At 44.1% G+C, this 18,565-nt stretch overlaps 2 protein-coding genes and 1 long non-coding RNA gene across 3 annotated transcripts in view; 2 read left to right on the forward strand and 1 right to left on the reverse strand.

The window, feature by feature from the left end:
* GUSB (glucuronidase beta) overlaps positions 1-11,414 on the forward strand; it is a 31,271-nt gene extending 19,857 nt beyond the window's left edge. Inside the window, exons 9-12 of the mRNA XM_017509699.2 lie at positions 2,231-2,366; positions 6,056-6,746; positions 8,042-8,247; positions 9,373-11,414. Of these exons, the coding sequence (XP_017365188.1) occupies positions 2,231-2,366; positions 6,056-6,222 (303 nt within the window). The 3' untranslated portion in view covers positions 6,223-6,746; positions 8,042-8,247; positions 9,373-11,414. The remainder of the gene's footprint in view (positions 1-2,230; positions 2,367-6,055; positions 6,747-8,041; positions 8,248-9,372) is intronic.
* Positions 9,269-18,565, reverse strand: part of VKORC1L1 (vitamin K epoxide reductase complex subunit 1 like 1) — an 81,687-nt gene continuing 72,390 nt past the window's right edge. Inside the window, exons 2-3 of the mRNA XM_017509697.2 lie at positions 17,543-17,652; positions 9,269-11,725 (exon numbers count right to left, since the gene is read on the reverse strand). Of these exons, the coding sequence (XP_017365186.1) occupies positions 11,499-11,725; positions 17,543-17,652 (337 nt within the window). The 3' untranslated portion in view covers positions 9,269-11,498. The remainder of the gene's footprint in view (positions 11,726-17,542; positions 17,653-18,565) is intronic.
* Positions 12,129-13,885, forward strand: LOC108290020. The gene is made up of 2 exons (XR_001819399.2): positions 12,129-12,440; positions 12,973-13,885. It is a non-coding gene; the product is annotated as an uncharacterized LOC108290020 (long non-coding RNA).

An 18,565-nucleotide genomic window follows, 5' to 3' on the forward strand; every position in this document is an offset into this window, starting at 1 on the left:
TGCTGGGATTACAGGCGTGAGCCACCGCGCCCGGCCTGCACACCCTTCTTAATGTGCTTATCCTTTGCACAGGGCATAGCTACTCACAGTGGACTGCACTGTTCTGTTTGCACCCTTAAATTAATCGTGCTTAGAGTGCCACTTCTGCAAACTAGTCAAGTAGGGGGAAGTGGCTCATGGATATACACGCTTGCTCATCCTGTTTGAAAAGGTAAGCAGCTCTGAATTCTTCTTTTCTTTTTGAGATGGAGTCTTGCTCTCTTGCCAGGCTGGAGTGCAGTAGTGTGACCTTGGCTCATTGCAACCTCTGACTCAGTGATTCTCTTGCTCCGTTGAAGTGATTCTCCTGCCTCAGCCTCCCAAGTAGCTGGGACTACAGGTGCACGCCATCACACCCAGCTAATTTTTTTGTATTTTTGGTGGAGAAAGGGTTTCACCATGTTGGCCAGGCCGGTCTCGATCTCTAGACCTTGTGGTCTGCCCACCTCAGCCTCTGAAAGTGCTGGGATTACAGGTGTGAGCCACTGCCGCCGGCCAAATTCTTTTCTTTTTTTTTTTTTTTTGAGATGGAGATTCACTCTTGTCACCCAGGCTGAACGGCAGTGGCATGATCTTGGCCCACCGCAACCTCTGCTTCCCAGGTTCAGGCGATTCTCCTGCCTCAGCCTCTCAAGTAGGTGGGATTACAGGTGGCGTACCACCACGCCTGGCTAATTTTTTGTATTTTAGTACAGACGGGGTTTTCACCATGGTGGCCAGGATGGTCTCGATCTCCTGACTTTGTGATCCACCTCCCAAAGTGTTGGGATTACAGGCGTGAGCCACTGCGCCTGGCCCAGCTCTGAATTCTTAGTCTTGAGAGGGTCTAGGTCAGCACTGATCAACTCTGTAGTGCTGGGCGTGGTGGCTCACACCGGGAATGGGAGCACTTAGGAGGCTGAGGTCAGAGAATCTATGGAGCCCCAGGAGTTTGAGACCAGTCTGTGTAACACAGACCCCATCTCTACAAAAAATTTAAAATTAGTTGGGCATGGTTGTTCTTGCATGTAATTCCAGCTACTTGGGAGGCTGAGGTGGGAGGATTGTTTGAGCCCAGTAAGTTAAAGCAGCAGTCAGCCATGTTTGCACCATTGTACTCCCACCTGGGTGGGAGAGTGAGACCTCGTTTAAAAAAAAAAACTTGCAATGATGGAAATATTCTATAGCTGCACTGTCTGAAATGGTAGCTGTTAGCTACACGTGGCTATTGAGGACCTGATATATGACTAGGATGACTTAATTTAAAAAAAAATTTTTTTTTTTTTGAGACAGTCTCACTCTAGTGCCCAGGCTGGAGTGCAGTGGCATAATCACAGCTCACTGCTTGACCTTCTGGGCACGGGCAATCCTCCCTCTTCAGTCCCCCAAGTATCTGCAACCACAGGTGTGCACCACCACGGACCTGCTAATATTTTGATTTTTATAGAGACTGGGTCTCACTGTGTTGCCTAGGCTGATTTTGAACTCCTGGGCTCAAGCGATCATGTGCCTCAACCTCCCAAAGTGCTGGGATTATAGACCTGAGCTACCATGCCCAGCCTGGTTTAGTTTAATTTCATTTTACATGCATACATTTATTTATTTATTTAATGATAGGTCTCGCTCTGTCACCCAAGCTGGAGTGCAGTGCTGCAGACACAGCTCACTGCAGCTTTGACCTCCGGGGCTCAAGCAGCCCTCCGACCTCAGCCTCCCAAGTAGCTGAGACCACAGGTGTGTGCCACCATGCTTGGCTAATTTTTCATTTTTTTTGTAGAGATGGGGTCTTGTCGTGTTGCTCAGGCTGGTCTTGAACTCCTGGGCTCAAGCATTCCTCCTCTGCCTCCCAGAGTGCTGGGAGGACAGGCATCAGCCACCATGCCTGGCCCAAAGATGGATTTTTACCTCTAGTGTGGTTTAGCCTTAAGACTGTACAGCAGATAGAGATGGAAAAGTAAGATGAAGAGAATATCAAATTAACGTTTATAAATAAAGCAGTTACTAATTAAGGTGGGTTTTTTTTAAACCTTTTTTTATTCTGGGTTACATCATTCCCTGGCTGTCTTTACCCCAGCAGCAGTGAGTCCCGCAGTCACTAGAGCCCCCTGTGAGGACAGATATTTTGGTCACCATCAAGTGGATGTTTATTTTTATCTACCATTTCCAGTGCTGCCAGTTCTGATTCTTCCATTCTCTTTGCCGTGAATCCCAGGACCCACCTCTGATGTTCAGTGAAGAGTACCAGAAAGCGCTGCTGGAGCAGTACCATCTGGGTCTGGATGAAAAACGCGGAAAGTATGTGGTTGGAGAGCTCATCTGGAATTTTGCCGATTTCATGACTAACCAGAGTAAGTGGCAGTTTGGCTCATGGGATAATGTACCTGTCCTCATTTTTTCAGGTTGCCTTGCCAAATTCTGGACAGTTTGGTTGTAGGAGTACTGGAAACAAAGCAGGGAAGCTGGTTTAATCCACATAGGTTGGGTTGAGAGTTTCCTGGGAAAAGTCTGTGCTTAGGAAGCAGGAAAGCGATCAGGCCCCGCTTCCCAAATACGGTCAAAAAGCAAACAGGAGTCTGCTACAGTGAGACAGAAATGGACAGCTTGCCTTATTCTTGTTTGTTTCATAGTCAGGGAGGAAGGAAACACTGGACCTCATCATGGATTTACTTCTGGGATACACTCATTATTCCATAGCAGGGTGCAAAGCCTGCAAAGCTTAAGGCATTTCAGTCTGTTTTATGTTATGCAAAAAGCAGGCTCACTGAATACAGGTGAGTTTCAACATGCCTTCTGTGTCTTCAGGCCAGGCATGGTGGCACATGCCTGTAATTCCAGCACTTTGGGAGGCCAAGGCAGGAGGATTGCTTGAGGCCAGGAGTTCGAGACCAGCCTGTTTAGCATAGCAAGACCCCATCTCTACAAAAACAAAAAAACAAAAAACAATTAGCTAGGCATGGTGGTGTCTGCCTATAGTCCCAGCTGCTTGGGAGGCTGAGGTGGACCAATCGCATGAGAGTAGGAGTTGGAGGCTGCACTGAACTATGATTGCACCACTGCATGTGAGCCCGGGTGACAGAATGACTTGTGGTAAGAAATGAACTATAGGCCTGCTATATAGGAGGTGGCTCATGCCTGTAATCCCAACACTTTGGGAGGCCGAGGTGGGTGGATCACCTGAGGTCGGGAGTTGGAGACCAGCCTGACCAACACGGTGAAACCCATCTCTAAGGCTGGGCGTGGTGGCTCAAGCCTGTAATCCCAGCACTTTGGGAGGCCGAGGCGGGTGGATCACAAGGTCAAGAGATCGAGACCATCCTGGTCAACATGGTGAAACCCCGTCTCTACCAAAAATACAAAAAATTAGCTGGGCATGGTGGTGCATGCCTGTAATCCCAGCTACTCAGGAGGCTGAGGCAGGAGAATTGCCTGAACCCAGGAGGCAGAGGTTGCGGTGAGCCGAGATCGCGCCATTGTACTCCAGCCTGGGTAACATGAGTGAAACTCCGTCTCAAAAAAAAAAAAAAAAAAAAAAAAAAAAGAAACCCATCTCTACTAAAAATAAAAAAATTAGCTGGTGTGGTGTGCATGCCTGTAATGCCAGCCACTTGGGAAGCTGAGGCAGGAGAACTGCTTGAACCTGGGAGACAAGAGGTTGCAGTGAGCCGAGATCATGCCACTGTACTCCAGCCTGGGCGATAGAGTAAGACAGAGGAGTTTTTTTCCCTCTTGTTGCCCAGGCTGGAGTGCAGTGGTGCAATCTTGGCTCACTGCAACCTCTGCCTCCCAGGTTCAAGCAGTTCTCCTGCCTCAGCCTCCCATGTACCTCAGATTACAGGCGCTTGCCACCACGCCTGGCTAATTTTGTATTTTTAGTAGAGATGGGGTTTTTCCATGTTGGCCAGGCTGGTCTTGAACTCCCGACCTCAGTGATCCACCTTGGCTTCCCAAAGTGCTGGGATTACAGACATGAGCCCACTGCGCCCGGCCGAAACTCTGTCTTAAAAAAAGAAAAAAGAAGCGGGCTGCATCATGTTAGGCAAGCCCCCTAAGCTTTTCATAAGCCTGTCAGGTGGGGATAACGCCACCGCCTGGTGGTTTACTGTAGGGCTGCACTTGAAGTGCTTGGTGGAGCCTGTGTTCACTTACGGAAGAAACAGTCCTGAACCTTTTGGTGGGAAAGTCCTCCTTTCCATTTAACATTTCCATTTAGTGGGGGTCTCAGCAGGGGCGGGCGGTGAGTGTCCTGGGAGCACAGCCCTGACAGGTTGTTGCCAGCTGTGCTCCCCACCAGCCTCAGCTTGGGCCGAATGACCACCAGTGGTGGGCACCAAGCTGGGCATTGGCCCCAGAGGATTTTGAACTCCATGAGTAGGTCCCACGTAGGCACTTGTGGCTGGTCAAGACCCTGGCTCCCACTAGGAGCTGTCTCTTCAGAGAAAGGCCCAAGCCTTTTTTTTTTTTTTTTTTGAGATGGAGTTTTGCTCTTGTTACCCAGGCTGGAGTGCAATGGCGCGATCTCGGCTCACCGCAACCTCCGTCTCCTGGGTTCAGGCAATTCTCCTGCCTCAGCCTCCTGAGTAGCTGGGATTACAGGCACGCGCCACCATGCCCAGCTAATTTTTTTGTATTTTTAGTAGAGACGGGGTTTCACCATGTTGTCCAGGATGGTCTCGATCTCTTGACCTTGTGATCCACCCGCCTCGGCCTCCCAAAGTGCTGGGATTACAGGCTTGAGCCACCGCGCCCGGCCTGGCCCAAGCATTTTAAGGGTAACTGTCCCAGATACCCCCAGCCCTCTGCCTGACCACTTACGAGGCAGTTGGGTACCGAGCATGGAAACCTTATTTTGGAAGTAAAACACAAACTTTGGGAATTTTTTTTTGTTTGTTTTTTAGACCAAGTCTCACTGTTTCCCAGGCTGGAGTGCAATGGTGCCATCTAAGCTCACTGCAACCTTCACCTCTTGGGTTCAAGCAATTCTCGTGCCTCAGTCTCCCAAGTAGCTGAGACTACACGTGCCCACCAGCACACCCGGCTGACTTTTTGTTTTTTATTTTATTTACTTATTTCTTTTGAGACAGATTCTCACTCTGTTGCCAGGCCCCAGGCTGGAGTGCAGTGGCACAATCTTGGCTCATTGCAACCTCCTACTCCTGGGTTCAAGCAATTCTTCTGTCTCAGCCTCCCGAGTAGCTGGGACTACAGGCGCACGCCACCACACCCAGCTTATTTTTGTATTTTTAGTAGAGACGGGGTTTCACCATGTTAGCCAGGATGGTCTTGATCTCTTGACCTCGTGATCCACCCGTCTTGGCTTCCCAAAGTGCTGGGATTACAGGCGTAAGCCACCGTGCCTGGCTGACTTTTTGTATTTTTAGTAGAGATGGGGTTTCATCATATTAGCCAGGCTGGTCTCGAATTCCTTACCTCAGGTGATCTTCCTGCCTCAGCCTCCCAAAATGCTGGGATTACAGGCATATGAGGCACCACACTTGGCCACTTTTTTTTTTTTTCCCCATAACAGACTAGAAAACTAGAAAAATAACACACCAGGGAACCTAGGTATTTGGGCAGAGTAGTGGTATTTAAGTATTTCAACCCCTAAATTGTCACTTCAGAGCAAGCATCCCGAAACTGTAAGAGGACATTTGGCTGAGTGCAGTGGGCTTGTGCTTATAATTCCAGCACTTCGGGGAGGCTGAGGAGGGCAGATTGCTGGGGCGCAGTAGTTTGAGACCAGCCTGGGCAACATAATGAGACCTGGACTTAACTTAAAAAGCCAGGCATGGTAGTGCATACCTGTAGTTCCAGCTACTTGAGAGGTTGAGGCAGAAGGATCGCCCGAGCCCAGGAGGTCGAGGCTGCAGTGAGCTATGATTGTGTCACTGCACTCCAGCCTGGGTGACAGTGAGACCATCTCAAGAAGATGAAGAAAAAATTCTATTTAGTGTCCACTTTGGCTCCAGTGTGGGTCTCACTTGACCTGTCAGAAGTTGTCTGAATCGCTTTGTGTCTTTTTTTTTTTTTTTTTTTTTAGCACCGCAGAGAGTGCTGGGGAATAAAAAGGGGATCTTCACTCGGCAGAGACAACCAAAAGCTGCAGCGTTCCTTCTGCGAGAGAGATACTGGAAGATTGCCAACGAAACCAGGTATCCCCACTCAGCTGCCAAGTCACAGTGTTTGGAAAACAGCCCATTTACCTGAGCAAGAGCTACCTCTCGGCTGACACCCCTGCGTGTCCTTCCTGCGAGTCAGGGCGACTTCCACAGCAGAACACATGCCTCCTGGACTGTTCACAGCTGGCCAGAATGTTTCTGGCCTGGGTTTTGTGGTCCGTCTGTGCTAGCGGGGAACACGAGAGGTGGAAATAAGAGATTTTCTAGTATGGAAATAAACAGTTAGCATGAAAATGGCTGCTTAAAGAATCTGAAATCATTTCTGTGCGTCAGGCTGTTTTCAGAGCCTTTACTCTGGACTTCTGAAAAACTCCAACACCCACACCATGTTTAGAGCAGCTGGTTCCAGACAGCATCTGCAGGGGTAGCCTCATGGTCCTAGGGCTGCCGTGTTTCTGTAGCAAACCTGGCAAGCCTCGACGGGGTGAGCAGAAGACTTTCACTGCTGGTGTCTGACTCCCCAGATGGGCTGAGTCCCACAGGTACCAACAAGGTCACAGAAGTGCTGTCATGCTGCAGTACCGCACAGGGTCTGTACACGTTTCCACATAGGTAAGCAGAAGTCTAAACTGGAAGCTCAGAGGTGACCAGTTCTCCCAGGAGTGTTCTCATCTCAGCCAGTCAGGTCTTGACAGGAATGGACAGATAAGCATCAAAGCACATTGGCCTTGTCATAACGGATGCCACTGAAGGTGACAAGACCTCTTCAAACATCAGTATTCCATGCCTTTATACCCCAAAATGACACCACCTGCCCCCCTCCCAGAGCACAGTCTTTCCTTAAGGAATCGCTCCTCCCAGGCAAGGTTAGGGCAAGGATGGTACATCAATTCTGATTTAAAGTGCAATGCTTTGGAAAATAATATTCCTTTTGGTGTCCAATCAGTTGGAAGACAATGAACCAATAGTTTTTTTTGTTCTTGTTTTTGAGACAGTCTGCTCTGTCGGCCAGGCTGGAGTGCGGTGGTGCAATCTTGACTCACCACAACCTCCGCCTCAGGGGTTCAAACAAACAGTTCTTCTGCCTCAGCCTCTCAAGTAGCTAGAACTAGAGGCGCCTGCCACCATGCCCTGCTAATTTTTTTTTTTTTTTTTTTTGTATTTTTAGTAGAGATGGGGTTTTGCCATGCTGGCCAGGCTGGTCTCGAACTCCTGACCTCAAGTGATCCATCCACTTCAGCCTCCCCAAGTGCAGGGATTACAGGCATGAGCCACTGCACCTGGCCTCCAATAATGGTTCTTGCTATACAACTTGATTTCTCTGTCTTGTAGTTGAACCCCCTGTGTCCACACACAGCCCCCTTTTCAGCTTTCCTTTGCAAGCTCCATGAAACAAAGAATAAAGATAATTTAGCCTGGTTTTATTAGGCTTTATCAGTCCATTTTTTAAAAATGAGAGTGTGGTCAGTTCCAATTAGGAATCTAGGGGTTCCATTTTTTTTTGTTTTCACTGAACTTCTCTTTAGTTTTTCAAAGGAATCAAATTTTGTGTTCCAGTATGTCAACGTATAATGGATAAAAGTTGGCAAACATTAAGAAAAATTAAATGTAATAGACACATTTAAATGTTTTACAAATTAAGGGCAGCCCATTTCACAGGTCTTAAGCTTGAGCACAGAACACACCTGTTGTATTTCCATAAAGTATGGCTCAGCTGTATTTCCAATGGATTCATCTTTCTTGCGGATGCTACCTTTTTAGAGGATTATGTGTGGAGTATTCAAGGAAAGCTAAAGTAAAACTATGGAAAAACGGTTCATTGATACATTTTAAGTGTTCACAGAACTGTAGGCAGTGACACTTTTTGTCATTAAATCTTGACAATCACATAGATCATAAACCCACAGGAATTCCATGAACTAGAGGTCTGAGAACTCTGAATCTTCTGCAAGTTACATATCATTTAAGAGAAAAAGAACCCTGTATACCTTAGAAATGAGGTTACAGCATGGACTTCAAGCATACAAGGCTCCGAGTGAGTCTAAAAAAACTCAGCTTCTTTTCTGGAATGCAACCCTGCAGTTGAAGAATAATGGCAGCACAACTTCCACAGGTAACTTCTACATTTATTTTATACCAAAAAAGTTATGTGCAACAAATAAACATTCTTACATATTTACATTTGGTTTTATTTACCAGTTAGCAAAATGGTGCCTTAAATCTCTGATAAAGAATACTTCTATCTAGATTATTAATGGGGAAATCTGCCCAGTGAACTCCATTTTAAATGAATGTTTACTCTGGAGCTTAAAGCACTAGTAATGAATATTTTTGATGGAACATATTAGACCGATGATACACCTAATACTTAGGCCATGCTTAATACAGTTTTATAACAAAACATTTCACCTTTTCTGGACAAATTTGTAGTAAAAAGATGTTTAAGTAGTCAGGGCTCCCACACTTGCCCCTTTTGTTTGATGGCAGAAGGGTCGTTGTCACAATTAGAAACCGTAATGCTGCCTCAGGTGTCTGAGATGTTTCACCAATGCTTGTGTGTTGGAGGAAAGGAAGACAGAAATTGAATATTAGGTCATTAGGTCTGCCTCACCAAATAGGCTTCCAGAAATCACAGTGGGTCTCCTTGTTGGCATCTAATACTGATTTTCAAGACAAGCTCTCCTGTCACTCTTGGTACCAATCTAAATTATGAAGTAATTGCTGAAGATAACTCTACTTTTGCAAATAGTCTTTCCAAAAACTAAATGAAAAAAGTCAACAAGTAGTTTTTTTTTTGAGACAGTTTCGTTGCCCAGGCTGGAGTGCAGTGGTGCAACCTCTCTGCTCACTGCAACCTCCGCTTTACACTGCTGGCTAGCTGCAGTGTTTAAATACTCAGTCTAAAACAGGCACGACAATCTTCTAAGTTTATAACATTGGTGACTCCCCCATCTTCTGGGCAGAACGGAAGGTACAGAAAGAAACCTAAACTCCAGGGCAAAAAACACCAAATTAACAGCCACCAGGGTTCTGATGCTCATTGAGATACTGGCGTTACAATGCTGTTATTACAGGCAGCACGTGTTCCTCTCTCAGTGAGAAAAAAGGGTATTTATTCGCCTGGGCCATAGGAATGTGGCAAAAACTTTTATACAACTGAAATAGTGGTTTCCCCAAGGTTTAGGAAAGCAAAGAAAAAACTGGAAGGGTCTGGCTGACCATTTTTCTGTTTTCTCAGGTAAGAGTTGAAGGCATTTGCAAGAATGCAATATCAAGCCAAGCTTTAACTATACTTTGCTGATTGATACAAACTAGGATGAAAAACCATTGGATATTGGGATGCGAGGAACTTGTTTAGTGTAACTGGTGTAACGTATACCACAGTTTTAACCATGAAGCCACTTCCACCGTAGCTTAGAAGAAAGAACCAGGGGACTGCCCTAGGGGAGCTGGATGCGCCGCCCAAGATGGCCGCCCAGCACAGTCCTCAAACGCGAGACTTCCTTCTCCACAGACACCAGACAGCCAATCAGTGCTTTCTAGAGTTCTTCCACTACTTCAGAACACAATAGTACATACAGACTAAAACGGCCACTGAAAGATTCACATTCATGGGAAAACACAAGCCTTGATGAAATCTTGAGTTAAGCTATCTTTTAAGAAACTGGTTAAAACTGGTGAAAAGTTCATTACAATTTGGACTTGATACTTGCCTTGGGCTAAAAGACCTATGTTGCGTCCATTAATAGTTGGAAACTACTGAATTGTTGCTGACTCTACACATTTTAGTTCACAGAACAGAGTCTGTTCCCTCCCTTCAAAGAGAAGGCAAATAAAGCACTCAAGAGGTACCAGCCTCATTGACTATTTTTAACATAAAACGATTAATCAAATCAGAAGCAAAAACATTGCTGCTGCTTCTCAACCAGAGGAGTCAAATGATCACACAGGACCCTTCTGCAGAGTGCGGGTTTTCTACCTGTCGGCAAAGAAAGGAAGGAAGGACACTTCTGCCCAAGGTCAACACACAAAATATTTGGTTTGAGATTTAAGACAGAAGGCACTTTTAACATTCTGACATCAGATGTTAACCACAGAAACGTCCTGTCACATTGTCATTTGGGCTTACTCGAATCCCCTTTCCAAACTCTTCTTACTGCATGTGTGTCGTTATGAGAGCAGTGGCGACATGACTGTATTTCGCCTTGAGATGTGTCTACCTGTTGCTGTCCCCCGATGAAGCAGACTGCGCAGCATGTCAGCCCTGAAGGTCACAAATCCAGGATTTCACTCCAAAAAAAATTAGACATCCAAGTGGTTAGTGCAGAGAGAAACAATTAGCAAGAACACTGGCTCCCACTCTGGAGTGATAGGGCTTACACTGGTCATTTCCATCACAATACTGTTTGGTTGACTGGCACCAGTATTAAGGAAAAATATCTGTGAAAATTCAACTGGTGGAAGAAAGTTTACCTAAAAATGCCATGTTTATATTTCCAGCTTTTCTCCAAAGAAAAATACCCATCTTCCCATCCTAGTGTCCTCCAGGCCTCGGACTTACTCTGTAAGGTTAACAATTGGTCCAGTTTTACAACCAGACACAAATCTGACTTGAACGTTCCAATTCAATTTCTTCCTTTTAGAAAGTGGGAGATGAAAGGGAACCAACCACCCTATTTTTTTTTTTCGCCCTGTAATTTTTGCAATCGATGCTGCACCCACGGCTGCCAGCACTTTTCTCAAGATGCTGTGTATGGGCTATTCTCACTACCTCCTCAGTCCACGCCGAGCTGACAGTTCTTCAGTGCTAACTCCAACTAAACTGCACAGTAAGTTCTGCAGGGATGGATCCAATATTTCTACTTTTATTTACAAATATCACATAAATGGATTCTAGTTGAATCTACATGTTTAAATCCATCGGCTAAAAACATATTACATATTGTAAACATGGCAATATTTAATACAGTATCTATTCTAAAATATTTTCATGTCATGATCACATTTGTTATACCTGAAATTGAATTTATACACTTTAAGGAATTACTAGCAATGGTTGCTCACTTTACAATTGAGGGAAGGGGGCTAGGGCTACATTTTATCATTTCAAAAACATCTTCAAAGTAAAGTTAAAGCTTGTCTTTGATTGGCTTGGCGTATCCTTTTTGTATCCATATTTAAAATGAAGATTGACACAAAAAATAGCGAGGGCCCCTTCTAATTTATAGGATTTTTAAAAACCAGTTTAAGATTCTTAGGGAAAGCGTCTGTTGTGAAGAATTTAAAAAAAAAAAAAAAAAAACTGCTGCAAAATAAACTTAATGGAAAAGGGACTTGAGACTGTTAGGGAAGAGTCTGTGGAGGTCAGTCCTGCTTGGGCTGCAGCTGCCGTTTCCAAGCCTCGTTCAAGTAAACTAGTCGTTTGTAGTTGATAATGAGAAGAATGAAGTTCAGCACGTACGTGATGACACAGATGATGCAGAACTCCTTCAGCACAAAGTACAGAATGTAGGCCAGGTACAGGGACCCCACGACCGACATGATGGAGGACGTCATGAGGATCAAAGCTGCGACGGCACTTGCTGTCATGCCTGCAAGAGAAGAGACTCAGGCTCGATCAGGCCTTGACCCCCGGAGAGAGGCTTTCTGAGTAACAAGGCCTGACAATGTGTAACTTGTTGCAGTGTTTGAATACTCATCTTCCTGCCAAACTCTGAAAACTGAGAACAGAAATATTGGTCTGTTTTGTTAAAATTATACAGGTTGACTCTGCAGATCAAATGCCAGTTTGTTTGTTTTTGAGACAGAGTCTCACTCTATTGCCCAGGCTGGAATAAGTAGCTCAATCTCAGCTCGCTGCAACCTCTAACTCTTGGGTTTAGGCAATTTTCCTGCCTCAACCTCTTGAATAGCTGGGATTACAGGCATGTACCACCATGTCTGGCTAATTTCTGTATTTTTAATAGAGACAGGCTTTCTCCCTGTTGGCCAGGCTGGTCTCAAACCCCTGACCTCAGGTGATCCGCCCGCCTCAGCCTCCAAATGCTGTGATTACCGGCATGAGCCCAATGTGCTCAGCCAAATGCCAGTTTTATAGCTGCGACGTTTGGTTTCTCAATCTTTCAGGTGAAATATTACTTATTTCACAAACTAGCCTTAGTTGAAAATACGCACACATAGAAAACATGCAATCTCACAATCACATTAAGCAATGAAGCTGACTTGTAACATCGACAGCCCCAAGTCACTAAATGAATAAAGGGACATGAGGACCACAGCCTTTTTCTTCTGAGCTGCACATATTTGGTGAGAACATCTGTGGAAAGTAAAATTTGCTTTTCCATGTTTAGATCAAATTGATCAAAAATCCGCAATGAGAGGTGACTATACCAACAAGCTGCTGAACACAGAAAAAGAGTATCTTGATCAACATTTCAGGAAGGGGCCACCCTGGTCGATAAGGGAAGCCACATTTAGCCCAATGGCTGCATGTGGGTCAAACCTGATCAGAAAAATAGTGGATGAGTGTGCTAAGCCAGGGCTCTCAAGACAAAAAGGCACCTGAGGCCAGGTGTGGTGGCTCACGCCTGTAATCCCAACACTTTGGGAGGCCAAGACAGGCAGATCATTTCAGGTCAGGAGTTCAAGACCAGCCTCGCCAACATGGTGAAACCCATCTCTACTAAAAAATACAAATAAATAAATAAATACATAGATCACACCACTGCACTCCAGCCTGAGTGAAAGAGTCAGACTCTGTGTCCAAAACAAACAACAAAAAAAGGCACCTGAATTCTGGACTCTTATCTTCACATGTATTGTTTTAAATTCCCTACAGCCAACAGCATGGAGAATATGTGCATTTATTTTCAAGGACAGAGAAGGCAGAGCATGTTAAACTACCCTCCTACCTAACAACTCATGGGTAAGGATAACAGAAACAGGAAAAAGAATAACAGGTGGGAGAAAGTTTAAAGAAGTCAATTAAAGGGCTGAAATCCTGGTGCCTGTTGGCAAAAAGAAAGGCAACAAGAAGACGCCTGTGGACTGGCTGCAGCACAGCCAAGGGACTAGATGCTTTCACAGGTGCATCAAGACTAAGGTGATGCTGAATTACCTATCGCGGGACTACAAATCTGGCCAGCTACCTGCTTTTGTAAATAAAGTTTTACTGGCACTCAGCCACACTGACTCATTTATGTAATGTCTGTGACTGCTTCCACACTAGAAGGAAGGGCTGAGTGGCTGCAGTAGCTGGCAAAGCCTAAACTACTTTCTGCCAGGCCCTTTACTGAAAAAGTCTGCTGACTTCACCTATGCTAAACAACTAACATTTCAAAAATTAATGTGGTCACCATTTTATCTAGGAAATTGAATTTCAAAATGATATGGGCAAGTTTATTTCTTCCTCCACGCCTCTCTTTTCTCAACTGTAAAACCGGGGTAACAATCATGCCTACTTCCCAAGACTGCTGGACAATTAAATAAGCTGGATAATGCAGGATTAAAGGAGCTACCAGAAAGCACTTAGAATGCTCTATAAATAGCAGCTATCCATTAAATACTATTGTATTGCAACCAGGTACTTGTGGCTTGGGGTAAAATTCCCCATGGAATTTAAAATATGCTGTAACTCTAAATAAATGATGGTACAAATATGCAATGGGTTATTCTGCAGCTGTAAAAAAGAATGAAGACATTTAATGTACTGATATGGAAAGATTACAATATATCCATCAAGCAAAAAAAAAGAAATGCAAGCTGCAGAACAGTGGATATAGCATTTGCCTTTTATATTTTAAAAAGGAGAAAAATTTAGATTGTGCATTTGTATTTTCTTGTATATGCATAAACAAATCTTAAACAATAACAAGCTACTAGTAGGGGCTGAGGAGCAGTGGAAACTGGGCAAAAAGGGAAGAAGTGAGACAGATTTTTCATTGTGTAACATTTTATATATATATTTTTTCACGATGGAGTCTCGCTCAGCTGCCTAAGCTGAAGTGTAGTGGCTCAATCTCAGCTCACTGTAACCTCCACCTCCTGGGTTCGAGCAATTCTCCTGCCTCAGCCTCCCGAGTAGCTGGGATTACAGATGTGTGCCACCACACCTGGCTAGTTTTTTTTATTTTTAGTGGAGATGGGGTTTCAGCATGTTGGCCAGGCTGGTCTGGAACTCCTGACCTCAGGTGATCCGCCCGTCTTGGCCTCCCAAAGTGCTGGGAGCCACTGCACCTGGCCATTCTTTTAAACTTTTGAACCACATGAATGGATTACCTATGAAGATAATTAAATTAAAAATGTTGTATCTCAAACAGCTTAGAAGGGAGTACAGATGCCGTGCTCTGGAAACTGTTACGTTAGTTCAAATGTGCCTCTGAAGAAGGAAGACAGCAACATTAAAAAGGCACGTGAAGCGTCTAAATGCAAGTCAAAAAAGGTGGATAAAAAACATATCTGATACATGTGATTTAAAATCTGTACACACCATGACATGAAATTAATGGCATAAACAGAAATTTGGCTGTCATGCCTCTGTCTTCAAAAGTTAATGTAGTCAAAGACTTTTCTGAGGTTCTTTTCTCTTAGGGGAGAACGCCTTGCATTTTTGGGCTTATGCTTCATATTCTTCTCTAGAAACCAACACGATGGAGACATACAGAGTACAAAGTGATATTTCTCCCTCCTCCCCAGCCACCAGACCCTTTTCTGTGCATTTAAATGCATGCATACCTATTACACCACAATTTGCTTTTTTCACCAAATAGTGTCTTTATCTTTCTAGGATATAAATATAGATCTCCCTTTTCTTTTAATGGCTACATAGTATTTAATAGTATTTTTAAATTTATTCAATCATTACCTTTTTTTTAAGCTACTTCAACTTTTTTTTTTGTGGCTACTTTAGACTGTACTGCTATGAATATCTTTGTGCACGTATCTTTGTACTTCTGCAAGATATGAAACTGGGCAAACTTGACAGAACTACTGAGAAGAATTTAGATTTACAATTTGCCTCATAACAAATCAATTTCAGATAGAAAAGTTCCATGTATTTTTAATGAACCAAATCAGAAGAGCTCACATAATGGAATAAAATATTAACAATTAAAATACAAAGGCATTGGTATGCAACAAGATTTTTAAAAAAGCAGAAAAATAAAATGCAAAGGCAAAAATGGATAGATTTAACTCAAAAAGTATAAAAACAATACAATACAAATTCATAACAAAAAGGGATAAAGAAGCATAACATGTTTCTAATACATATGAAAATGTACTATTATCAGGATCTCAATAACCAAATGGGCAATACAAGGAAATTAGAGTAAAATTTAAAGTAATAGGTACTATTGTGTAACTATTAGCAATTTTTCCAGGTGAAGATTATCATTATAGTTAAAAAAAAAAAAGAAATTTTACAAAACACATTTTAAAAATGAAGACTGCTGGAGCTTCAGGGAAACCAGAGAAGCGAGGTTAAAGCAACGTGGTAACGCTGATTAAAACTGAAAATATAGGCCGGGCACGGTGGCTCAAGCCTGTAATCCCAGCACTTTGGGAGGCCGAGGTGGGTGGATCACGAGGTCAAGAGATCGAGACCATCCTGGTCAATATGGTGAAACCCCGTCTCTACTAAAACTACAAAAAAATTAGCTGGGCATGGTGGCGCGTGCCTGTAGTCCCAGCTACTCAGGAGGCTGAGGCAGGAGAATTGCTTGAACCCAGGAGGCGGAGGTTGCGGTGAGCAGAGATCGCGCCATTGCACTCCAGCCTGGGTAACAAGTGCGAAACTCCGTCTCCAAAAAACAAAACAAAACAAAACAAAACAAAACAAAACAAAAAAACTGAAAATATCTGTTTTTTGATTCTATGCCTAGAAATTTATTCTGTGGAGACAATTCAAAGAAGAAAGGAGCAGGAGGTCTTTAAACAAGTTGATCACTGCAGCATTATTTAGAAGCAAAAAGTGTGAAACCTAGATGTTAACAATAACACTTAGGATAAATAACACTATGTTGAAACACAGTTCACGTAAAATTAGTATTAGTTTTTGAGACAGGGTCTTGCTCTGTCCCCCAGGCTGCAGTGCAGTGGTGTGATCTCGCCTCCCTGCAACCTCCACCTTTTGGGGTCAAGCGATTCTCTCACCTCAGCCTCTCAAGTAGCTGGGATTACAGGCGTGTGCCACTGTGCCTGGCTAAGTTTTGCATTTTCTGTAGAGGCAGAGTCTTGCCATGTTGCCCAGGCTGGTCTCGAACTCCTGAGCTCAAGCGATCTGCCCTTCTTAGTCTCCCAAAGTGCTAGGATTACAGGCGTGAGCCACCGCGCCCGGCCCAAAATTATTTTATTTTATTTTTTTTTGAGACGGAGTTTCGCTCTTGTTACCCAGGCTGGAGTGCAATGGCGCGATCTCGGCTCACCGCAACCTCCGCCTCCTGGGTTCAGGCAATTCTCCTGCCTCAGCCTCCTAAGTAGCTGGGACTACAGGCATGCGCCACCACGCCCAGCTAATTTTTTGGTATTTTTAGTAGAGATGGGGTTTCACCACGTTGACCCCGATGGTCTCGATCTCTTGACCTCGTGATCCACCCGCCTCGGCCTCCCAAAGTGCTGGGATTACAGGCTTGAGCCACCGCGCCCGGCCAACCCAGCTAATTTTTTGTAGTTTTAGTAGAGACGGGGTTTCACCATGTTGACCAGGATGGTCTCAATCTCTTGACCTTGTGATCCACCCGCCTCGGCCTCCCAAAGTGCTGNGATCTCGGCTCACCGCAACCTCTGCCTCCTGGGTTCAGGCAATTCTCCTGCCTCAGCCTCCTGAGTAGCTGGGATTACAGGCACGCACCACCATGCCCAGCTAATTTTTTGTATTTTTGGTAGAGACGGGGTTTTCACCATGTTGACCAGGATGGTCTCGATCTCTTGACCTTGTGATCCACCCGCCTCGGCCTCCCAAAGTGCTGGGATTACAGGCTTGAGCCACCGCGCCCGGCCCCAAAATTACTTTTAAAAGCAGAAGACAATAGAAATAGTGCATGTGTAAAGGTGATGGGATTCTGAATATGGTTTCTTGTTAACGTTTCCTTAATATATGATGTTTTTAAAAGGCTACAGAGTCTATAAGGAAAAATTTTATAGGGAAGATGGGAGTGATCATTTCTTTGAATGGGACTGGTTTCTGGACATCATGAGATGCTGCTCTCCATTATTAAACAGCAACTGACATCAAGTTCAACATTAATATAATAAAAATCTTAGTGAATCAAGTTTTCACAACACAAAAATGTTGTACACACTAGTATAAATAACACATGCTTTCATTTAACATCAAGACACTTCAGGGCAAAGACACAAAGTTCTAAATGGATGATAACAAACTTATTTTGGTATTGATAAATACTTACCAAGTAATAACTGTAGTATATAAAATATAAGTCCAAAGACACTGTTTGGCTGGTTTAATACACCATCCTTTCCAAAAATGGAACCCAAAAGACCAAATCCTCGACCCCATCTGTAAAATAAGGAAAACCAGTAACCCTATATTTGAATTTCCCTATTTAAAAAATGTAAAATTATTTGAGAATGTTATCCAATTCTAAAATCAACTAAGTTGCCAAATGTCTTAAATGTCCTGTGTGGAAAGACTGATTTACCCCAAAGAGGGAGGCCAGTCACTAGATTTCTGATTAAAAATATGGCTCTAAAATGAACATATCTAAAAGTGCCAGTATACCCATCTGATTCTCTAAGTTGCCAATTTCTCTATATTCCCTTCTCCAAAAGGTAGGGCCAAGTATTCTTTTTCCAATGACATTAGTGTATGCAGAAGGAGATCTCTCTATGCTTAGCCAGGGTCTCTTACCAGTGGACCACTGACATTTTGGACTAGATAATTCTTTGTGCTGGGGGTCTCCTGCGCATTACATAACTAATAGCATCCCTGGCCTTCAACCCAGGTGTGACTACCAAAACAGTCACAGTCATTGCCAAATGTCCTCTGGGACACAATGGCCCCTAGCTAAAGTCATAGATTACGCTCTGCTATTTATTCACTCAAAGAATGTAGATTGAAAAGTTGTTTCTTCACAAATTTCACCAGGATATTCATTAAGAAATATCCTGGGAATGTATTTTTTAAATGTAGGGCTAAGTGTGGTGGCTCATGCCTGTAAACCCAGCACTTTGGGAGGCCGAGATGGGTGGGTGATCACCTGAGGTCAAGAGTTTGAGACCAGCCTGGCTAACGGGGTGAGACCCCATCTCTACTCAAAATACAAAAAATCAGGTGGGTGTGATGGCGGGCGCCTATAATCCCAGCTACTTGGGAGGCTGAGGCAGGAGAACCACCTGAACCCAGGATGTGGAGGTTGCAGTGAGCCGGGATCGTGCCACTGCACCACAGCCTGGGCAAGAGCAAAACTCCT

This window comes from Cebus imitator, unplaced genomic scaffold (assembly GCF_001604975.1).
Source record: "Cebus imitator isolate Cc_AM_T3 unplaced genomic scaffold, Cebus_imitator-1.0 Scaffold419, whole genome shotgun sequence".
In the NCBI taxonomy this organism is placed as follows: Eukaryota; Metazoa; Chordata; class Mammalia; order Primates; family Cebidae; genus Cebus; species Cebus imitator.